This window comes from Erythranthe guttata, chromosome 2 (assembly GCF_056151865.1).
Source record: "Erythranthe guttata isolate IM_541 chromosome 2, IM_541, whole genome shotgun sequence".
Lineage (NCBI taxonomy): Eukaryota > Viridiplantae > Streptophyta > Magnoliopsida > Lamiales > Phrymaceae > Erythranthe > Erythranthe guttata.
The window spans coordinates 16660385-16679203 of NC_142534.1; the positions used below are offsets into that span (position 1 = coordinate 16660385).

The following is an 18819-nucleotide window of genomic DNA, read 5'->3' on the forward strand; positions in this document are numbered from 1 at the left end:
TTTAATAAACACTGGCGTAGCAGGGGTGGAAATCGAAATGGAATTTCCGAATTCTACCAATTCTGATCCGAAAACATTCGATAGAACCGTATTTTCGTTCTGATTTTCGATTTTTCCAAAATTTATTTGGAATGGAATAGGAATTGTATATCAAATTACTGAAAATCCCGATTTTCGATCCGATTTTACTTTTGAATATTTTGATTCTTTTGCGAAATATATAATTTAATTTTGTGATGTATAATATTCCGATTTCGAGGCATTCTAAAATTGGAATGAATTTTTGCATTCCGATATTTTTGGAACTAAAATTAAAACTCATTTTTTACTATCCATTTCATTCGATTTTCACCCATATATTAGCTGATTGGATAATACCAATAAATAAACAATTGACTTGCTTTAAATGTGTTGCTTTGGGAGTGAACAAAGAGTGCCAAAAACCATCAATCATAGGCATAGCAGACATGCAAAAGATCAAATCTTGGTAAAAGTATATAATTGAATCCGTTTAAAAGAGATTTTGTTAATGATTATGTTGTAATATTTATTTAATCTTGAAAAAAAACAGCAAAAAAAAAAAAACAAAAAAAGAAAAGAAAAACACATAAGTAAAAAGGAATCATTTTGTAAGAAAATAGACAAGAACATGAAGAAGAGAATCATGGCTACTTGACAAGATGTTGTACAGCAGTTCTTGATTTGAGTAGCAACAAAAAGGGTAAATTACGGTCAACCCCAAACCTGAGGTCAAATTAAAAAAAAAACTGCTCGTGTTGGGATAATTATAATCACACTTCAAATTTACCAATTGAAAGAAGGGTTTTTTCGTAAAATAATACATATTCGAGGAGGTGATTGTAATTACTCAAGCACGAATGGGTATTTTCGTAATTTAACATTTACATAGGGGTGACCGTAATTTGCCAAAAAAATACAAATCATGTTGAAAAACGACTATTATTTAGGAACGAAGGGAGTATATGATAAATCACGTTGCTATTTTTAAAAAAGTAATAATTGAAGATAAATACATTTATTATACCAAAGTTTTAAGTTTTCTACTTCGTTATAGCACATTTATTTACTAAAATTAATTAATTATATATAGAAAATACGTACTGTGTTATAAAGATTGGATTTTTATCTAATTTTTTTTTCTTCCCTTTTTTCAATCTAAATAATCAATCGAGCTCTCTTTTCTATCTCAAATGGCGTCCATAGTATCCAATTTGTCTTCCACAATTTCCCGCCTAACCCTTCTGCGGAAGCCCTCACTTCAACTCACCATCAGAAATATCCAAAACTTCAATCGCCACCGTCAATTCGGTACACCCACACCGCATTTTCTCCACAATTCAAACAATCATGCTACTCCCCATTTTTCTTCTTCTCCAAAACCCCAATCGACAAGCGCATTAGGTCAAGATGAAGAACTAATTGTTCTGGGGATTGAAACTAGCTGCGACGACACTGCCGCAGCAGTAGTAAGTGCCGCGTGTTTGATTTTAATTTTTTTTTTTTTGCGTAATTATTTGGTGGGCCGCGATTATTTTGCGTAATTATTTTGTGGGTCTTGGTTAATTTCTGAAATCAATGTTTGAATTTTTGTTTGGTGATAGGTTCGAAGCAATGGTGAAATTCTTAGCCAAGTTGTTTCTTCTCAGGTATGTATGTATATATAATATATAATATATCAAGCCTAATTTCTTGATTTTTTATTTTATTTTTTTTAATTTTTGGATTGGATTAGTGTAGTGGAAACTATGATATATGTACCATAGGCGTGGATTAATTTTCCCTTTATGCATATATTTTAATTTTTAACTTTTTTCGAGCATGATTACTATGATTGCTTAGCTTTTAGCCTTTCTTGTCTGGATGACTTTAATTAGATGATGAACAGACAATTTTATGTAGTACTTGATGTAAGAAGCTTAGAAATATTGTTGTTTTTTATGAATGCCGCATTGATGATTGAATAACAATCTTGCTGAAAAAGTTGTGAATATTATAAACGAGTCCATTAGTATATTCGGGGCCTCGGTGGATATTGCTCATACCCTTGTGTTGTTACTACTTATTCAATCCTTCGCGAAGAAAAAAATGAAGTACATGGAAAATATTTAATTCAATTGATTTATCCGTTCGAGAATTGTTGGACGTATATGATGATGTTACTGCGTGCAAGTTTAGATGATACGTTTTGAAGTTCAGTATTTATAGAATGGTTCAAACTGTTAGCATTGTGTATGGTGTACAGTCGATAGACCAACTAAATTCTTTCGGAATTATTACACAAGTTTTCTTCATGGGTCTTGAAATTTTCTCGTACAAAAAGAACAAACGGTTAACAGAGACGAGTAGAATGAACGAAGATAATTCTTAAAAATCGACAAATCCATGAAACTAGTAAACGGTTGGTCCTTTGATTGGGAGAAAGGTTCTATATACTGCAGTTTAAGTACTTTGTTCTTGATGACCTGGCAAACGTTGGTTGTACAAGTGTATAGTTATCGATTTTCGAGTTATCATTAGCTAAATAGTAGTACACAGCTGCATCGTATTTATGTAAACCGTTGTCAGTTTGATGGTTAGCAGTTAATCGTCGGTTCATTTTGTTTTTTGACTATCGTACGGTAAATTTTGTTTACGATACACACTTGGATGACGTCTTATCCTATTTTCACTCCATCAAGGCAGATCTGCTCGTCAAATACGGAGGCGTTTCTCCTAAAATGGCTGAAGGAGCACACTCACTAGTAATTGATCAGGTATTTTCTCGATTTGCTCTTGTCTTAAAACTTTATTGCATTTCCGATTCTTAGTCACTTGTAAGATACATTTGCATGTTCGTCTGAGGTTTTTTTTTTTTTTTGTTATTTATTTATTTATTTTTTATTTTTTAAATTGTCCTCTGATATATAAGACGATATTCTTGGCAGGTAGTGCAAGAGGCTCTCGATAAAGCTAAAATAACGGAGGAAGATCTTTCCGCAGTTGCTGTTACAATTGGTCCTGGTTTAGGCCTTTGTCTACGCGGTAACTTCGTCTACTGTCTTAACTTTCCCAGTATATCGAAATTGTCGAGCAAACACGTCCTTACACCAATAGTTGTTTCATTTGACAATTCTTTTTGGTTTCACAGTTGGTGTTAGGAAAGCTCGTAAAATTGCTGGCACTTATGCTTTACCCATAGTGGGTGTTCATCACATGGAAGCCCATGCTTTGGTAGCAAGGTATTTTATTTATTTATTTATTTTTAATTACATAACGGGGTTATGACTTAACATGTTGTTTTTCGTCTAGGTTAGTTGAAAGAGAGTTACAGTTTCCTTTCATGGCCTTGCTTATCTCAGGTATGCCGTAAAAAACGGGCCTTTTTTTTTTCCCATCTTCGATACTAATTGCAATGACAGGTCACATTAATTAGTTTTTTTCTGATCTGAAGATTTAACTTATATACTTAGGTGGCCACAATCTTCTTATTCTTGCCCGTGACATCGGCCATTACATACAACTCGGAACCTCGATAGACGATGCAATCGGTGAGGCGTACGACAAGACAGCCAAATGGCTCGGTCTCGATTTGAGCAAGAGTGGGGGGCCCGCTCTAGAGCAGCTGGCTCTAGAGGGCAATCAAGACTCTTTCAAGTTTAAGGTTTAACCTTTCTTCTCTAAACCTTAATCCAGTTTCGATTTCGATTTCGATTTCAAACATTTTTGGACATGCAAGATTAATGTTTTTCATTTTCCACAGGTCCCTATGAAACAGCATAAAGACTGCAACTTCTCGTACGCGGGTCTCAAGACTCAAGTCAGGCTCGCTATTGAATCGAAAAATATGTAATTATCCATTACTACTTAAACAAAAAAAAAAGCAAAAAAAATTTGCTGCCGTTTTAGTTTTTGGTCGTATTGAATTTGCAGTGACGCTACAATCCCTATTGCTTCAACTAGTAGTGAAGATAGAAGGGTTCGAGCTGATATTGCCGCCTCTTTCCAGGTAATCTATTTTCTGAATTTATTCATTTATTTATTTTTGCGTTTGCTATGCTGATTTTTCGAAAAATATGTCTGATTGACAGAGAGTTGCGGTACTGCATTTAGAAGACAAGTGTCAACGAGCAATTGGATGGGGATTGAAGATTGAACCTTCTATAAAGCATTTGGTATGTGAAAGTAAAACACATTATATTAATTACTCGTCATTTTGTATTTTAATTTTTTTGTCTTTCTTGATTATTTTACGTTTCGATCTTGAACAGGTTGCTTCTGGAGGTGTTGCATCTAATAAATACGTGAGGTCTCGACTATATAATATGGTCGAAAAGAATGGCCTTCAGCTTGTTTGTCCTCCTCCTAGCCTTTGTACCGACAATGGTAAAGACAACTTCAGATTTTCAATTTATTAAATCCAGAATAGGGGTTTTCGTTATGGATTTTCGAACTAGTGGGGTTCTTTTGTAATTAGGCCAATTCCTAGGGGTGATTTTGTAGTTGATCCTTCGACCTTCGGTTTTATGATTAGGCGTAATGATTGCTTGGACCGGCATAGAGCATTTCCGTATGGGAAGATACGATACTCCGCCGCCTGCATGTGAACCCGAGGATGCTCTGGTCCGTCTCTTTCTTTTTCTTTCTTTTGTTAGAGTAAATAGCACTTTGCCCCCTGAACTATACGTTGATTTGCACATTACCCCTTGAACTATTTTCGTCCAATCAAGTAACCATTTTCGTCCAATCAAGTAACTTGTACGTGATTTTTCTAAGGGCAAAAATGTAATTTTCTTTTTTTAGGTTGATATTCGGCCAAGGTGGCCGTTGGGTGAGGAGTATGCTGAAGGAAGAAGCGAAGCTCGGTCGTTAAAAACGGCACGGATTCATCCCTCTCTTACTTCTCAAATTCAAGCATCTTTGGAAAAACAACCTTTGTAGCCTTGAAAACTCAGAGCTTGCGTCCCTCATATTTCCTTAATTACGTCCACCCCTTGAATTTGTAGATTTCTTACATTAACATCCTTTTGTAGGGGGTGGATGTAAGAGATTTACAAACTGCAGGGGGCTGGGTGTAATTTCTCAAAAAGAAGGGATTTTTTGTAATAACATTTTACCTTGAGGAGGTGATTGTAATTTACCATTCTTTTAGTTTTATAGATGAAAAATATAGATAGGGCCATACTATTAATGGTTGTAATTTAATGATCATGTAATTAATTTATTTAACCCGTGGCGTAATGATTTTTTTGGAAGTATTTTGTAATTTTAAGAATATTTTTGGTATCATATATTTCTTAAAAAATATAGTATTTATGAAATTATAAATAAATATAATTAAATCATATTATTTATATATATAAAAAAAATGTTGAAATAAGAAATGAAATTTGTTTGGGTATTTTGGTCCAATAAACCATCCCTAATTCATTAGCTTCAAGCAAAGAACCGTAGCGCGCGAAACGCCCAAATTAATTTCGATATTCTGTCTTCGCTCACACACAGTCAGCACACACTGAATGTGAAAATGGAGGTCTCGAGTCTACCGATTTCTGCGTCGCAGAGAGCAAAATTGTTATCTGCTGGCTACACTTCTCTCTCCTCCCTCTCCTCCGTCTCCCCTTCCCGTTTAGCTCAAGGTAAATTACCAACTGCGCCTGTATTTCCATGTAATTACCGCGTGGACGAAAATACAATTTTGTTCTTCTCTTCGGAATTCGTTTTGCGGTTTTGCTTATTGGAATTGAATAACGGATTATTATTATTATGAGTTATTGACCATTTTCTCCTTTTTTTATTTGTCGAGTAGATTTGAAGATCTCTGAAAATGAGGCGGCGGAGATTTTGAAAATCGCGTCGAGAAGGAGTGGGTTAGAGAAAATTGAGACCGGAAGTCATCCGATTATGAATGGTAAAATTAACTTTCTGTAGATATGTTGTTCAGCAGAAGAAATTGACTGGTTCAGGCTATGGTTTAGTTTGGAAATTATTGTTAAATTTATACTTTGCTTGATTTAGATTTTATTGGTAGTTTCCACTTTATGCTTTATTTTATGCTGCAATACACCATGTAGATCTTTACTGTTTATTCACACAGAAAAATACACACATCCATGTTTGTGAGATTGAATTGTTAAATCTAATAGAAGTAGCAGATATTGTTATTTTCACTTGAATTACACAAGTTTTGACATGTGTCCTACATTCATTTGTTAGTATCTTATGTGATTCAAACGCAGTGCTTTTGCATGTGAAATATGATGTTTTATGTGGCTTCCGTTAACTGCAACTCGCTTTCATTGCTGGGATTTGTGGCTGTGCGTTGTAGCGTTCATTTTCTTTTGCCCCCAACAATCTTTCGGTCTATAAGTAATTTAATTCCAGTGGCTTGAAAATGTGGAGTCTAGTTCTCTTTACGTTATCTTCTTGATTATCAATAAGTTTCTACGTTCTTTTTGTCTAGGAGCACAGACAGCATGGGAAATGCTACACGAGGAGGAATCTTCTATATGCATAACCACGTCTTGCTCGGATTTAGACGAAATTCTAGGTGGAGGAATTCGCTGTAAAGAAGTTACCGAGATTGGTTAGAAAATGGGCACTTTTGTGCATCCATAAATCATAAATGTTATGCCCATGTAGGGTACTTCCGTTTTTGTGTGTATTTCTTACCATGTAGTTATGATCCTGATTTATTAGGTGGAGTGCCAGGCATCGGTAAAACGCAGCTCGGGTGAGGATTATTCCCATCTACTATTTCTGTGATCAATTTGAGAATTTACCTATTATTTTCTCGATATAATGTACAAATGAATAAATGTAGGATTCAACTCGCAGTAAATGTCCAAATACCAGCCGATTATGGTGGCGTTGGAGGAAAAGCAATTTATATAGGTAGTTATATTCAGGATACTTATATAGTCGGCAATTCTGCAAACTTTATTCAGCTCATAGTGTTTTTTTTAAGCTCAGATACAGAGGGCAGTTTTATGGTGGAGCGTGCTTTACAAATCGCTGAGGCGTGTTATGAGGACATGGTAGAATATAATAGCTTGCTACGGAAGGATTCTGTAGCCGCCTACCAAGTAGATAAACAGCCGAAGGATTTTCTCGAGAATATATTCTACTTCCGCGTGTGCACTTATACAGAGCAAATTGCAGTGATAAATTACTTGGAGAAGTTCGTCTCTGAGCATAAAGATGTAAGTGTAGCAAATCGTGTGCTGGTTTAATCGTGTGAAGGTTGCATGCATTTTATAGCTTTGGTGTCTTGATATTGTGGCAGATTAAGGTTGTCGTTATCGATAGCATCACTTTCCACTTCCGTCAAGATTTCGAGGACATGGCTCTCAGGACTCGATTACTTTCTGGAATGGCATTGAAACTGATGAAACTTGCAAAGAAGTTCAATTTGGCAGTAAGGACTTGTCGGTTGTCTCAGTGCAATAAATTATTCTGATTTACCGTATCGTGATTTCGCCTAATTTACAGTTCTTGCAAAAACCCTTCTGCAGGTAGTTCTATTGAATCAAGTAACAACAAAGTACAACGAAGGTTCATTTCAGCTAACTCTTGCTCTTGGTAAATACCCCACACTCCATCAGAATGTTTTTTTTTTCAGTTGTTTCTTTCGCCTAAATGTGTGTGTGTGTGTGTGTGTATGTGTATAAGTAGGAATCTTATACATTGTTCTAACGAGGAAAAGTCGTGCTGAACAGGTGACAGCTGGGCACATGCTTCTACGAACCGGATTATATTGTATTGGAACGGTAATGAGAGGTATGCATATATTGACAAGTCACCCTCATTGAGATCAGCTTCTGCTCCATACGCCGTCACAGGTAGAGGTATTCGAAATTCAGCTTCAAACAGTAAGAGAGTTAAATTAATGTAGGCCACTTTCTTTTTGTCTTCTTTCTCTTTGCAGTTTCTTTAAATCCTTAAACAGAATGAAATATGATTAAAAACTCGAATACCTCGTAAGTTATAAGATGAATCTGATCGATCAAAATACATTTTAGAAATATCAGTGGGCGAACCAAATATACCGCAGAAGTTCTCCAAGGGACCGATAATATTGCATTATTTATTAGTGATTATTGAGCGTAATATATTAGGGTTTCGAGAAGTGGTGATCGAGCGTAACTTTCGGTAACTAGTTCTTGTGTCCTTGTATTAGGTTAATTACAGCCTGCATTTCTTGTTTCTTCAGCCTACTTTTCTGTCTTTCTCTAAGAAATCTATAAATACTGGTAAAATTTACTGTAGTTAAACTTACTTAGATTCATTGAATGCAACATTAGGTTGCTTCTTATTGTTCAAAAGTAATTTACCAACAAATCAACATAGTTTTGTACACAAATAAACCTAAGCTGCAGCCTCTTTGAAGTTTGATTGTACCTACCTCAATTGGTAAGTAAACGTGCACCAATAAAATATAATTGTTAAAGGGAATTAATAAATAATAATAATTGAGAGAATATAAAATTGACCACCTACCCATTTCTTGGGCCTATAGACTTGGGCTTAGTACACATATTTTCAAGAAATTAAGATACGTACTTTTTTTCTTTAATTAATAAAATAATTTTAGTAATCTCAATCTACAGTTATAAATTAATACAGTCGAAAACTAGTAAAATTTTATTAATTTAGTAAATTAAAAATTAAATACATGTTTGCTCACTCGGGATCAGGAAAAAATATTATTTAAGACAGATTATTAATTTATCGAGATTCTAATTCTATTAAATCGTAAATTGTGATGCCACTACAATTTATAGTTATTTAAAAGAAAACATATATAGCCTTAGGAGAAACAATGAGCCAATAGTACCTCTTTCTCTCTTCAAAAGTTCACCTAACAACCCAACCCAACCCCAAACCCCAACCCCAACCCCATTGCCCCCAAATACACCAAACTTGAAATAAATAAATAAATAAAATATACTAAAAGCACCATTAAATTTTATTTACTTTTCCTAATTGAAACTTTTACTTTCTTTTAAGTATTTTACAAATTATTGAATTGTGTTTTTTTTTTTTCTAAATAAAAGTATAATGTGGATATTTTGAAAAAAAAATCGTGTATATTTATTTTGTCATTTTTCTATATTATTAATATCAATATTTGTCTTTTATTTTAATAATTACCCAAAAAGAAAAATTCAAAACCCACACCTCATATTTTCTTTTTATTATCTTCACCCAATCTCTCTTCAAAAGCCTCAAATCATTTTTCGACAATCACAAAGAAACACACACACAGATAGAGCAGAGCCATGGCTTCTTCTTCTTCCCTCACTCTCTCTCAGGCCATACTCTCTCGCTCCACCATCTCTCGCCACGGCTCTGCCCAGCAGCTCCACCCTTCTCCCACATCCGCCGCTCTCTCCATCCCCTCATTCTCCGGCCTCAAAGCCGCCTCCTCCTCCGCCGCTGCTTCCGTCTCCCGCCGCCGCGCACCCGCCGCCGCCGCCCGTCTGCCCGTCCGCGCATCAGCCGCCGTCGAGACCCTCGAGAAGACCACCGATGCCCTCGTGGAGAAGTCCGTCAACACAATCCGGTTCCTCGCGATTGACGCCGTCGAGAAGGCGAACTCCGGCCACCCTGGTCTGCCGATGGGATGCGCTCCGATGGGACACGTGTTGTACGATGAGGTGATGAGGTACAACCCTAAGAACCCCTATTGGTTCAATCGCGATCGCTTCGTTCTCTCCGCCGGACACGGGTGTATGCTGCAGTACGCACTCCTTCACCTCGCCGGATACGACGCCGTCAAGGTCAAATCCCATAATTTATTTTCTGAGCTCCTTTCTCACTCTTTTCAAGTCAACACAAAAGTACGATTGTACTTGTTCTTCTTTATTATTTGCGATGGATCTAAATCGGAACTCATTTTTCAAGATATTCCGTCCGATGATTTAGCATTTCAGTTATGGATCTAAATTCTGGAATATCATTTGTGAGAAAAAAAAAAATTGTTGGGATTTGTTTAGCTGTGCTGATACTTTTAGTGTGTTCTGGTACTGAATTCAGATTTACTTTTCGTTTTGGTTTACTTAAATGAGAATTCGATATTCTTGTTAGCTGAATGCTATCTACTCTACAGGAAGAGGATTTGAAGAGTTTCCGTCAATGGGGAAGCAAGACCCCTGGTCACCCTGAGAACTTTGAGACACCTGGTGTTGAAGTCACCACTGGTTTGTTTCGAATCTTAGTTTTCTATTTTTTTTTTCAATTATATTGCATAAATCGAGTTGGTCGAGATCTTAAAATCGGACTTTAATTTTCCTGTATAGGCCCGCTCGGTCAAGGTATTGCAAATGCTGTTGGTTTGGCACTTGCAGAGAGTCACTTGGCTGCCCGATACAACAAACCTGATAGCAAGATCGTTGACCACTACACGTAAATAACTGATCTAAATAATCACTTTGTTAGGATTATTATATTGTATATGTGTGATTATCTTATCTTTGAACTTTATCGTTCTGAACGAGGCCTTATTGTTATGTTTGACCAATGGCATTGGCTTCTTTGTCTATACAGATACTGTATTCTTGGTGATGGGTGTCAAATGGAGGGTATCTCTAATGAAGCCTGCTCCCTTGCTGGACATTGGGGACTCGGGAAGTTGATTGCATTTTACGATGACAATCACATCTCCATTGACGGTGACACTGAGATTGCTTTCACCGAGAATGTTGACCAACGTTTCGAGGCTCTGGGTTGGCATGTAATCTGGGTGAAGAACGGTAACACCGGTTATGATGAAATCCGTGATGCAATCAAAGAAGCTAAGTCTGTCACAGACAAGCCCACTCTAATCAAGGTCAGATAACTACTTCAATTTGTTACGCAATTCTTTAATGAGACAATAGTTCTTCTGCTTATTGTTATTTTGTTTTTATTTTTGTTAGGTTACTACCACCATTGGATTTGGCTCGCCAAACAAGGCGAATTCATACAGTGTCCATGGAGCTGCTTTGGGCACCAAGGAAGTGGAAGCCACCAGAGAAAACCTCGGATGGCCATATGAGCCATTCCACGTACCCGATGAAGTCAAGAAGTAAGGTTTCTTTGAGGATGATCTTTATTTCTTTTTTTTCATCTGAATATATAGTGACTTTAATATTCTTCATGGACAGACATTGGAGCCGACACACTCCCGAAGGAGCTGCTTATGAATCCGAATGGAACTCCAAATTCGCTGAATACGAGAAGAAGTACCCTGAGGAAGCAGCTGAGCTGAAATCAATCATCACCGGTGAACTACCTTCCGGTTGGGAAAAGGCTCTTCCCGTGAGTTGTTTTATAAAAATCTCGTGTTTTGAGTGTTATAATAAACCATTTAATCTAATCTCGTCTTTCTTGAATGTGTAATTTTGCAGAAATACACACCCGAAACCCCAGGCGATGCAACAAGAAACCTCTCCCAGACAAACCTCAACGCACTCGCAAAGGTTCTCCCCGGTCTAATTGGAGGCAGTGCAGATCTCGCCTCATCCAACATGACCCTCTTGAAAATGTTCGGCGACTACCAAAAGAAAACACCCGAAGAGCGAAACGTTCGCTTCGGTGTCCGTGAGCACAGCATGGGAGCCATATGCAACGGAATTGCCCTCCACAGCCCGGGCTTCATTCCTTACTGTGCAACCTTCTTCGTCTTTACAGACTACATGAGATCAGCCATGAGAATCTCAGCCCTCAGCGAAGCAGGAGTCATCTATGTTATGACCCACGACTCAATCGGGCTCGGTGAAGATGGGCCCACCCATCAGCCTATCGAACACTTGGCCAGTTTCAGGGCAATGCCCAACATCCTCATGCTCCGCCCGGCCGATGGAAACGAGACAGCTGGCTGTTACAAAGTTGCCGTTGACAACAGAAAACGACCCTCAGTTCTTGCACTCTCTCGTCAGAAGCTGCCCAATCTGGCTGGAACTTCAATCGAGGGGGTCGAAAAGGGGGGCTACACCATTTCAGACAATTCTTCGGACAACAAGCCGGATGTTATCTTGATTGGAACTGGCTCTGAGTTGGAGATTGCAGCTAAAGCTGCGGATGAACTGAGAAAGGAAGGCAAGAAAGTGAGAGTGGTGTCGTTTGTTTCTTGGGAGTTGTTCGAGGATCAGTCAGCCGAGTACAAGGAAAGTGTGCTGCCGAGTGCTGTGACAGCTAGGGTTAGCATTGAGGCTGGAACAACTTTCGGGTGGCATAAGATTGTTGGGAGTAAAGGAAAGGCGATCGGGATTGATAAATTTGGAGCGAGTGCACCTGCAGGAAAGATATACAAGGAGTACGGTATCACGGCCGAAGCTGTTATAGCTGCAGCTAAGGAAGTATGTTAAGCAACAATGGTGGTTTTTTGAGCTTCTTGGATTCTGCTTGTGTCGAAAAAAGAAAATAACAAACAGAGAGTTCGAATAAAGAAGACCATTTACAGTCTTTTGTTCCCTTCTTTTTCTTTTTTTTTTTGTAGTCGAAAAAACGATGAGGAGAGAGACTAGGCAATATGAATCCATTCTCCTTAATTTGTACAACTTGAACATCATCTTTGATTTTGTAAGTCAATGTGTTTTTTTGATTGATCATAAGTTATTTTCGTTAGCAGTTTCGCCTTTTCGACGTGATCTCGATATATAATTTGAAGATTTTTTTTCGTCTTTTAAACCAGGAAATGAGGTGAAACTTACATATTTCACAAGGGAATAATTACTATTGACAGATTATCAGCTTGAATGGCTATGAGTTTTAGTGGATAAGAGAAGGATCTTGTCTGAAATGGTGGAATTGAAACCACATGAAAAATAAAGATAGGGCAATCTTGATATTTGCAAGAAAATTGAGGCCCTTTAAAGTAAAATAAAAAGTAGGCAATTTTATCCAAAAGGGGATGTAGTAGTAGATCAAATAAGTGTTGTGTGGTTGTTGGAGATTTGTGATATGAGGTTGTTGACAGATTTCTCAGCATTTGAGGTTTTGTTATCTACAAATAAAATCCATTTGTCTTCTACTACTCATTTACTATAACTCTATATTGTATACTTTCAATATTTTATTTATCATTTTTTTTTTAATTATTTGGATGTTGAAAGCTATGTTTCAATTATGTGTTGTGGGCTCATATCATGGAATATAAGCCTAAAAATTCAGCATATTCTCTCCCTCACACACACACAAAAGATATTTCTTTTTAGAGAAAACCACTATAAATTAATATAGTTTTGATTAGATAAATTCTATTAATTTAACATAATTCTTTCTTTTTAGCAATTTGTCCTTTGGGATCGAGAAAATATATTATTTAGACAAAATTATTATTTTATCCATATTCTATTGATTGTTAAATATTTTTGGAAATTGGGATTCTACTCTTCAGAAAAATAGATTTTTATTGGACTTTATTTATTGCACACTGCATTTATTAACAAAATCTCCCATAAAAAAATTGAAAATGCTACTTTAAGAAATACTTTAATGCGACTATAGGCATTTATCACGTGACTCGCTTTCCACGCGAGGTACAACCCCTAATACTTAGAGTACAAGCGATATTTATATTGAAAAATAATTAACAATTATGACTAATAAGTAAGACCTCAAACAATTAGTTGTTTCCACTAAAGCCAAGAGAGTGGCATATAAATATTCTTGAGTGACAAATAAAAATTGATTTCTATATGGCATGAATCAACAAAAGTTGGACCTTGTTATTTAAAATTACATTTAATTTATTTATATTGATCCAAAAATACTATATTTATATATTATTTTATTTTTACAAGGCCCAACCCAAAGCAGCCCACTTCCGATTCCATGCCCAAAATGCAGTGGTTGAGCCACCTAACATTGCGGTGGTTGGTGGCCGTGGTTGGTGGCTCATTTCAAGATCCAAACTAATTACATAATTAAGGGTACAAAACATTGAGCGGAGAGTACTAATCATAGAATTGAACTGTAAAAATATTATTTATTTGATCCCAAATGTTGAAAGGAACATGCTGAATTATTGTTCAACACAAACCGGATTAAAAATATGATGAACTAGGGCTGAAAGTCGGATGAAAAGTATCGAAATTAGTATTTTTCGAAAAAAAATCAATTTTTTTCACATGTACTAAATCAATTTCGATTCCAATTTCAACATTTTTGGAATATGAAAATATAGCAAAAGAAAGTATTTGCCATGGACTATAAGGTACAAATATAATTAAATATTTAATTTATTTTGCATTAAGTAAAATAAGTAATATTTAATATGTATTATTTATAGTGCATTTTTTGGAAAAAAATCGGAATTAATTTCAGAAATTATATCGGATAGCAAATCGAAAGTTTCACTTTTTTTTATATAAATCCAATTCCAATTAAAAACCATCGAAAATTTTCGAAAATCAGAATGAAGAAGTTCTTCCAAAATCGGAACTTTTCGAATCAGAATCGACGAAAATTGAAATTTTCGCTCCAACTTTAGCCCAAATGACCTATTAATTTACACATTATAATATATATTCATACTTTACCTTATGATTATATTATCACAAAATTCGAATTATTTATTTATAAATATAAATTAAATGAATTTGATGTGATTTTCTTGGCTTTTTTTTTTTTTTTGACCATCTAAAAAACGTTGGCAGCCAAAGTTGGTTGGTGAGGCGAACACAGTACTGTACCACCCTTCACACTCATCAACCTAACCCTTTTTCCACCATTATTATTCATCTCCCTGATTCCTAAATCCTTCTCAGAAATTCAATCAATACTTCTTTTTTTCTAATTCAATTCTGAATTTCGAAAACCCCTAAATTATTGGAAGAAATGGCGCAGGCTACCAGCATGGCGCACAAACTCTCGCCCAAATTCCCAACCCCTATTGCTAAATCTTCCCCTTCAACTTCGTGTTCTTTGTTTTTCGGATCCAAAAATCTGAAGAATTCGACAAAATCGTCGTGGGTTTTGAATAAAAGCTCAATCTTTACGGTGAAAAAGACGACCCAGTTGAAGGTTTCGGCCGCCGTCGCCACGGCGGAAAAGCCGTCGACTGTGCCGGAAATTGTGCTGCAACCCATCAAAGAAATCTCCGGCACCGTTAAGTTGCCGGGATCTAAATCACTCTCCAACCGTATTTTACTTCTTGCTGCTCTATCTGAGGTAATCTTTGATTGATAATTATGAGTTATTTTGTGTGTGTGTTTTATGGTGTCTGACTGTGTGTATTGTGATCAACTAATGTGTTTGAAATTGTGCATAATGTGGATCACTTCTTATCTATTAAGTTGCAAATACGCGGTCTTTGTTAGATATGTTCGATTATTGATGCAGTTTTAAGATACTAAAGAAATGGTATAAGCGATAAAAAAATCGTTTAGTTTTTACGAGATCTAGAAATACCCAGTCGGGGAACTGTATAAGTTCCCGAACTTGAAATGCCTCTCAATTTTATAGCTATGTATATATAATTGATGTCGTTGGATTCGAATGTGGATATGTCGTAATTCTGAGGTGGGATTCACTTATTGATCGTTTAGGTCTTCGCCTTTTGTGGTGGTGGTTTTATTATTGCGAATGCGTTTATATGTTTGTGCGTTGTGCATGTTCGTTTTAATGTTGAGTTGATATAGCTCTGTAAAAGGGCTTTACGATTTGAATTCGGTCGAAGAGCTAAAGGACTTCTTAATGTAATGCAGTTAGTCTATCAAGTTGACCACGTTACCTAGGCCCGTTTTTCGTTGCTTCATTCTAGGTCAACTTCATCTGTTTTATTTAAGTTTTGATGAATCTTTGATTGACTGTTAGGTCTTTGGTCAATTCTTTTTTTATTTTTCCGATTATGTTCGCGCACTACTTACCACGTATCTGTGCACTTGTCTTTTTAGGGAACAACCGTTGTGGACAACTTACTAAGCAGTGACGACATTCATTACATGCTCGGTGCATTGAGAACACTTGGTCTGCATGTCGAAGAAGACAAAGATAAACAACGAGCTGTTGTGGGCGGCTGTGGTGGTCTATTCCCGGTTTCTAAAGAAGAATCCACCGAAGAAATTCAACTCTTTTTAGGAAATGCAGGTACGGCAATGCGCCCATTGACCGCTGCAGTTGTTGCTGCCGGTGGTAACTCAAGGTAGCCCGTTTAACTTTTCTACGATCTTATTATCTTTTTGTATTATGTAATTCAAGAATGCATTAATTTTCTAATTATGATGTCATTAATATTTTATTGTTTTTTATGGATTTCAGATATGTACTTGACGGGGTTCCTCGTATGAGAGAGAGACCGATTGGAGATTTAGTAACTGGGCTTAAGCAGCTTGGAGCTGACGTGGATTGTTACTTGGGGACGAATTGCCCACCTGTTCGTGTTGTTGGAAACGGGGGTCTCCCTGGAGGAAAGGTGGGGTCTTGTTTTTCATTTGAATATTTAATTCGGCTATGATGTTTATGTATTTCTGCACATTACCATGTTATGTTTCACACACCAGATTAAATTTCGTGATATTTTCGGTTCTTGTTTTTTGAGAAAGAAGAAAAGAAAGATAAGTAAATCAATTGGCATAGACACAATGCAGAGCCAGCTGAATTTTTAGTAAAATAATTCTCTAATCTGTGTCGAAATATTTCCATCTTTTTCGTCGCCTTTCCAAGATCGGAGAGTTTTGCCATATTCTTATGTAAGAGAAAAAAAAACTCTTTACATGAGAATTTAAATATTATTTGTGAAAGCTTAAATTAGAAATCTCGAGTTTTCTGCATCTTTCCATCATCCTAATGCACTAGTTAAGCAGATTTTGATTATTTTTTCGTTATTTGAACAGCTAAAGATGCATGAGTATTTGAACTTTCTTGGTGCAGCAAGACTCAATTCGTATATAATTGTTCGTAAAAAGTTGAATTAAAATCTACGATTTATTTTTCCGCCCGTGCCTTAAACTTTTTTTGCAGGTAAAACTCTCTGGATCAGTTAGCAGCCAATACTTGACAGCTCTGCTAATGGCAGCGCCACTTGCTGTAGGAGATGTCGAAATCGAAATAATCGACAAACTAATTTCAGTTCCTTATGTCGAAATGACACTTAAGTTAATGGAACGCTTCGGTGTCTCTGTCGAACACACTGACAGCTGGGACAGATTCTTGATTCGTGGAGGTCAAAAGTACAAGTAAGTTTCTTCACAATAATCTTTTCGACCACCTTTAATTAAAAAAAAAAAAATTAAATGATATTAATTTAATTAGGTCTCCTGGAAATGCTTATGTGGAAGGGGATGCATCGAGCGCGAGTTACTTCTTGGCCGGTGCGGCAGTTACTGGTGGAACTGTTACTGTTGAGGGATGTGGGACCAGCAGTTTACAGGTACTTTCTAGAAGTTTCCGGAGCTACTATAATGTCTACAGAATGTTCTTATAATTTGCTCGTTTTTTTATTCTGTTTACTACGAAGGGTGATGTTAAATTCGCTGAGGTTCTTGAGAAAATGGGATGCGAAGTGACATGGACGGAGAATAGTGTCACAGTTAAAGGACCTCCACGAGATGCTTCTGGAAGGAAACACTTGCGAGCTGTCGATGTCAACATGAACAAGATGCCAGATGTCGCCATGACACTCGCTGTTGTTGCCCTTTTCGCCGACGGGCCCACTACTATTAGAGACGGTATGCAAAATTTTTCTTTACTTGCAATTTTTTTTTGAAAATTGTATAATAAGAACCTCTGTACAAGAGGTTATAGCTTTTATTGCATTTAGTTCCCGTGTGTTATACTTATACCGAATTGCTAAAAATTCTCTAGTGGGCAACTATAATACGTTACTCGGAAACAACAAATCCTATATAAAATACTAGGTTTTTTGTAGAAGTAGTGGGGGCCATGGCCCCCTCCCAAAGGTTCTTTTTCCCTTGTTTATCTTTTCCAATTTTGATGTTAGTTACCTTTGTAGTAAAATCCGTTTATTCTCTTTTCTCGCAGTGGCTAGCTGGAGGGTTAAAGAAACCGAACGGATGATTGCTATATGCACGGAACTTAGAAAGGTTCGTTCTTGATTTTATACGAATTTCTATTTATTTTGAGCCATTTTTAATTTTAATATCCATTATTTTTTATTTTATTTTTACAGTTGGGAGCAACAGTGGAAGAAGGGGCGGATTACTGTGTAATAACTCCACCGGAGAAACTAAACGTGACAGCAATCGATACGTACGATGACCATCGTATGGCTATGGCTTTCTCTCTTGCTGCTTGTGCAGATGTTCCCGTCACTATTCGAGATCCTTCTTGTACCCGTAAAACATTCCCCGATTATTTCGATGTTCTTGCCACATTTTCCAAGAACTGAGCAAAAATCGAGTTTTTTTTTTTTTTTTTTTTTTTGCGATTTTTAAGGATTATGAATGTGTTCTAAGATGTTGAGGTATTTTTGTTCGTTTGTAACATTATTCAAACTGTGTTTTAAGTGGGAATTATTTTTTTGTTTTTGTAGAGAGACATTGTTGATTAGATTGAATGTGTATTGTGAAACATTAAATAAAAGGTATCTTATAATGCTGGTAATATTATTTTTATTGATATAAAAAAACACACACACACATACGTGCGAGCATGACCGGTTTCGATGAAAATAGTTTACTTATTTCAAAAAAGAATATCTAAAAAAATTTCTATTAATTTACTAAATTACTGAATTAATAATTTAATATGTTTTTATTAAATCGGGACTAAGTTAAATTATTATTTAATTGAAGTTATTAATTTATCAAGATTTTAACTGTCTAAACAAATAATTAGATCAAATAATAAGATGGGAGATATTTAGTGATATTTGGA

At 36.2% G+C, this 18819-nt stretch overlaps 4 protein-coding genes across 4 annotated transcripts; all 4 read left to right on the forward strand.

The window, feature by feature from the left end:
• The first annotated feature begins 1133 nt into the window (after positions 1-1133).
• On the forward strand, positions 1134-5252 carry GCP1 (glycoprotease 1). The gene is made up of 13 exons (XM_012988134.2): positions 1134-1487; positions 1623-1667; positions 2700-2774; positions 2946-3042; positions 3149-3239; positions 3310-3359; positions 3471-3661; positions 3761-3846; positions 3931-4006; positions 4089-4172; positions 4269-4383; positions 4532-4620; positions 4801-5252. The coding sequence occupies exons 1-13, from the start codon at positions 1212-1214 to the stop codon at positions 4936-4938; spliced, it is 1413 nt and encodes a 470-aa protein (XP_012843588.2). The 5' UTR covers positions 1134-1211; the 3' UTR covers positions 4939-5252.
• A 183-nt stretch (positions 5253-5435) lies between these two features.
• RAD51C (RAS associated with diabetes protein 51C) lies at positions 5436-8021 on the forward strand. The gene is made up of 9 exons (XM_012988135.2): positions 5436-5636; positions 5807-5908; positions 6461-6583; positions 6697-6730; positions 6821-6891; positions 6970-7199; positions 7283-7414; positions 7512-7578; positions 7716-8021. Exons 1-9 carry the CDS (start codon positions 5525-5527, stop codon positions 7889-7891), a joined length of 1047 nt encoding a protein of 348 aa, XP_012843589.1. The 5' UTR covers positions 5436-5524; the 3' UTR covers positions 7892-8021.
• Positions 8022-8526: 505 nt separating this feature from the next.
• Positions 8527-12602, forward strand: LOC105963700 (Transketolase). The gene is made up of 7 exons (XM_012988136.2): positions 8527-9779; positions 10109-10199; positions 10299-10404; positions 10546-10828; positions 10917-11065; positions 11145-11298; positions 11388-12602. Exons 1-7 carry the CDS (start codon positions 9279-9281, stop codon positions 12345-12347), a joined length of 2244 nt encoding a protein of 747 aa, XP_012843590.2. The 5' UTR covers positions 8527-9278; the 3' UTR covers positions 12348-12602.
• A 1874-nt stretch (positions 12603-14476) lies between these two features.
• LOC105963701 (RNA 3'-terminal phosphate cyclase/enolpyruvate transferase, alpha/beta) lies at positions 14477-18546 on the forward strand. The gene is made up of 8 exons (XM_088813719.1): positions 14477-15153; positions 15879-16126; positions 16243-16396; positions 16945-17159; positions 17236-17353; positions 17441-17651; positions 17965-18026; positions 18113-18546. The coding sequence occupies exons 1-8, from the start codon at positions 14821-14823 to the stop codon at positions 18329-18331; spliced, it is 1560 nt and encodes a 519-aa protein (XP_088669845.1). The 5' UTR covers positions 14477-14820; the 3' UTR covers positions 18332-18546.
• Positions 18547-18819: the final 273 nt, after the last annotated feature.

Excerpts from the sequence above, each read along its gene's own strand:
- GCP1 (XM_012988134.2), top strand. The coding sequence starts at position 1,212 with ATGGCGTCCATAGTATCCAATTTGTCTTCCACAATTTCCCGCCTAACC. Across the intron at positions 1,668-2,699 it reads GCCAAGTTGTTTCTTCTCAG|GCAGATCTGCTCGTCAAATA; the intron begins GTATGTATGTAT and ends CACTCCATCAAG. Across the intron at positions 4,173-4,268 it reads AACCTTCTATAAAGCATTTG|GTTGCTTCTGGAGGTGTTGC; the intron begins GTATGTGAAAGT and ends GATCTTGAACAG.
- RAD51C (XM_012988135.2), top strand. The coding sequence starts at position 5,525 with ATGGAGGTCTCGAGTCTACCGATTTCTGCGTCGCAGAGAGCAAAATTG. Across the intron at positions 6,892-6,969 it reads AGGAAAAGCAATTTATATAG|ATACAGAGGGCAGTTTTATG; the intron begins GTAGTTATATTC and ends TTTTAAGCTCAG. Across the intron at positions 7,415-7,511 it reads CAAAGAAGTTCAATTTGGCA|GTAGTTCTATTGAATCAAGT; the intron begins GTAAGGACTTGT and ends ACCCTTCTGCAG.
- LOC105963700 (XM_012988136.2), top strand. The coding sequence starts at position 9,279 with ATGGCTTCTTCTTCTTCCCTCACTCTCTCTCAGGCCATACTCTCTCGC. Across the intron at positions 10,829-10,916 it reads ACAAGCCCACTCTAATCAAG|GTTACTACCACCATTGGATT; the intron begins GTCAGATAACTA and ends TATTTTTGTTAG. Across the intron at positions 11,299-11,387 it reads GTTGGGAAAAGGCTCTTCCC|AAATACACACCCGAAACCCC; the intron begins GTGAGTTGTTTT and ends GTAATTTTGCAG.
- LOC105963701 (XM_088813719.1), top strand. The coding sequence starts at position 14,821 with ATGGCGCAGGCTACCAGCATGGCGCACAAACTCTCGCCCAAATTCCCA. Across the intron at positions 15,154-15,878 it reads TTCTTGCTGCTCTATCTGAG|GGAACAACCGTTGTGGACAA; the intron begins GTAATCTTTGAT and ends TTGTCTTTTTAG. Across the intron at positions 16,397-16,944 it reads GGGGTCTCCCTGGAGGAAAG|GTAAAACTCTCTGGATCAGT; the intron begins GTGGGGTCTTGT and ends CTTTTTTTGCAG.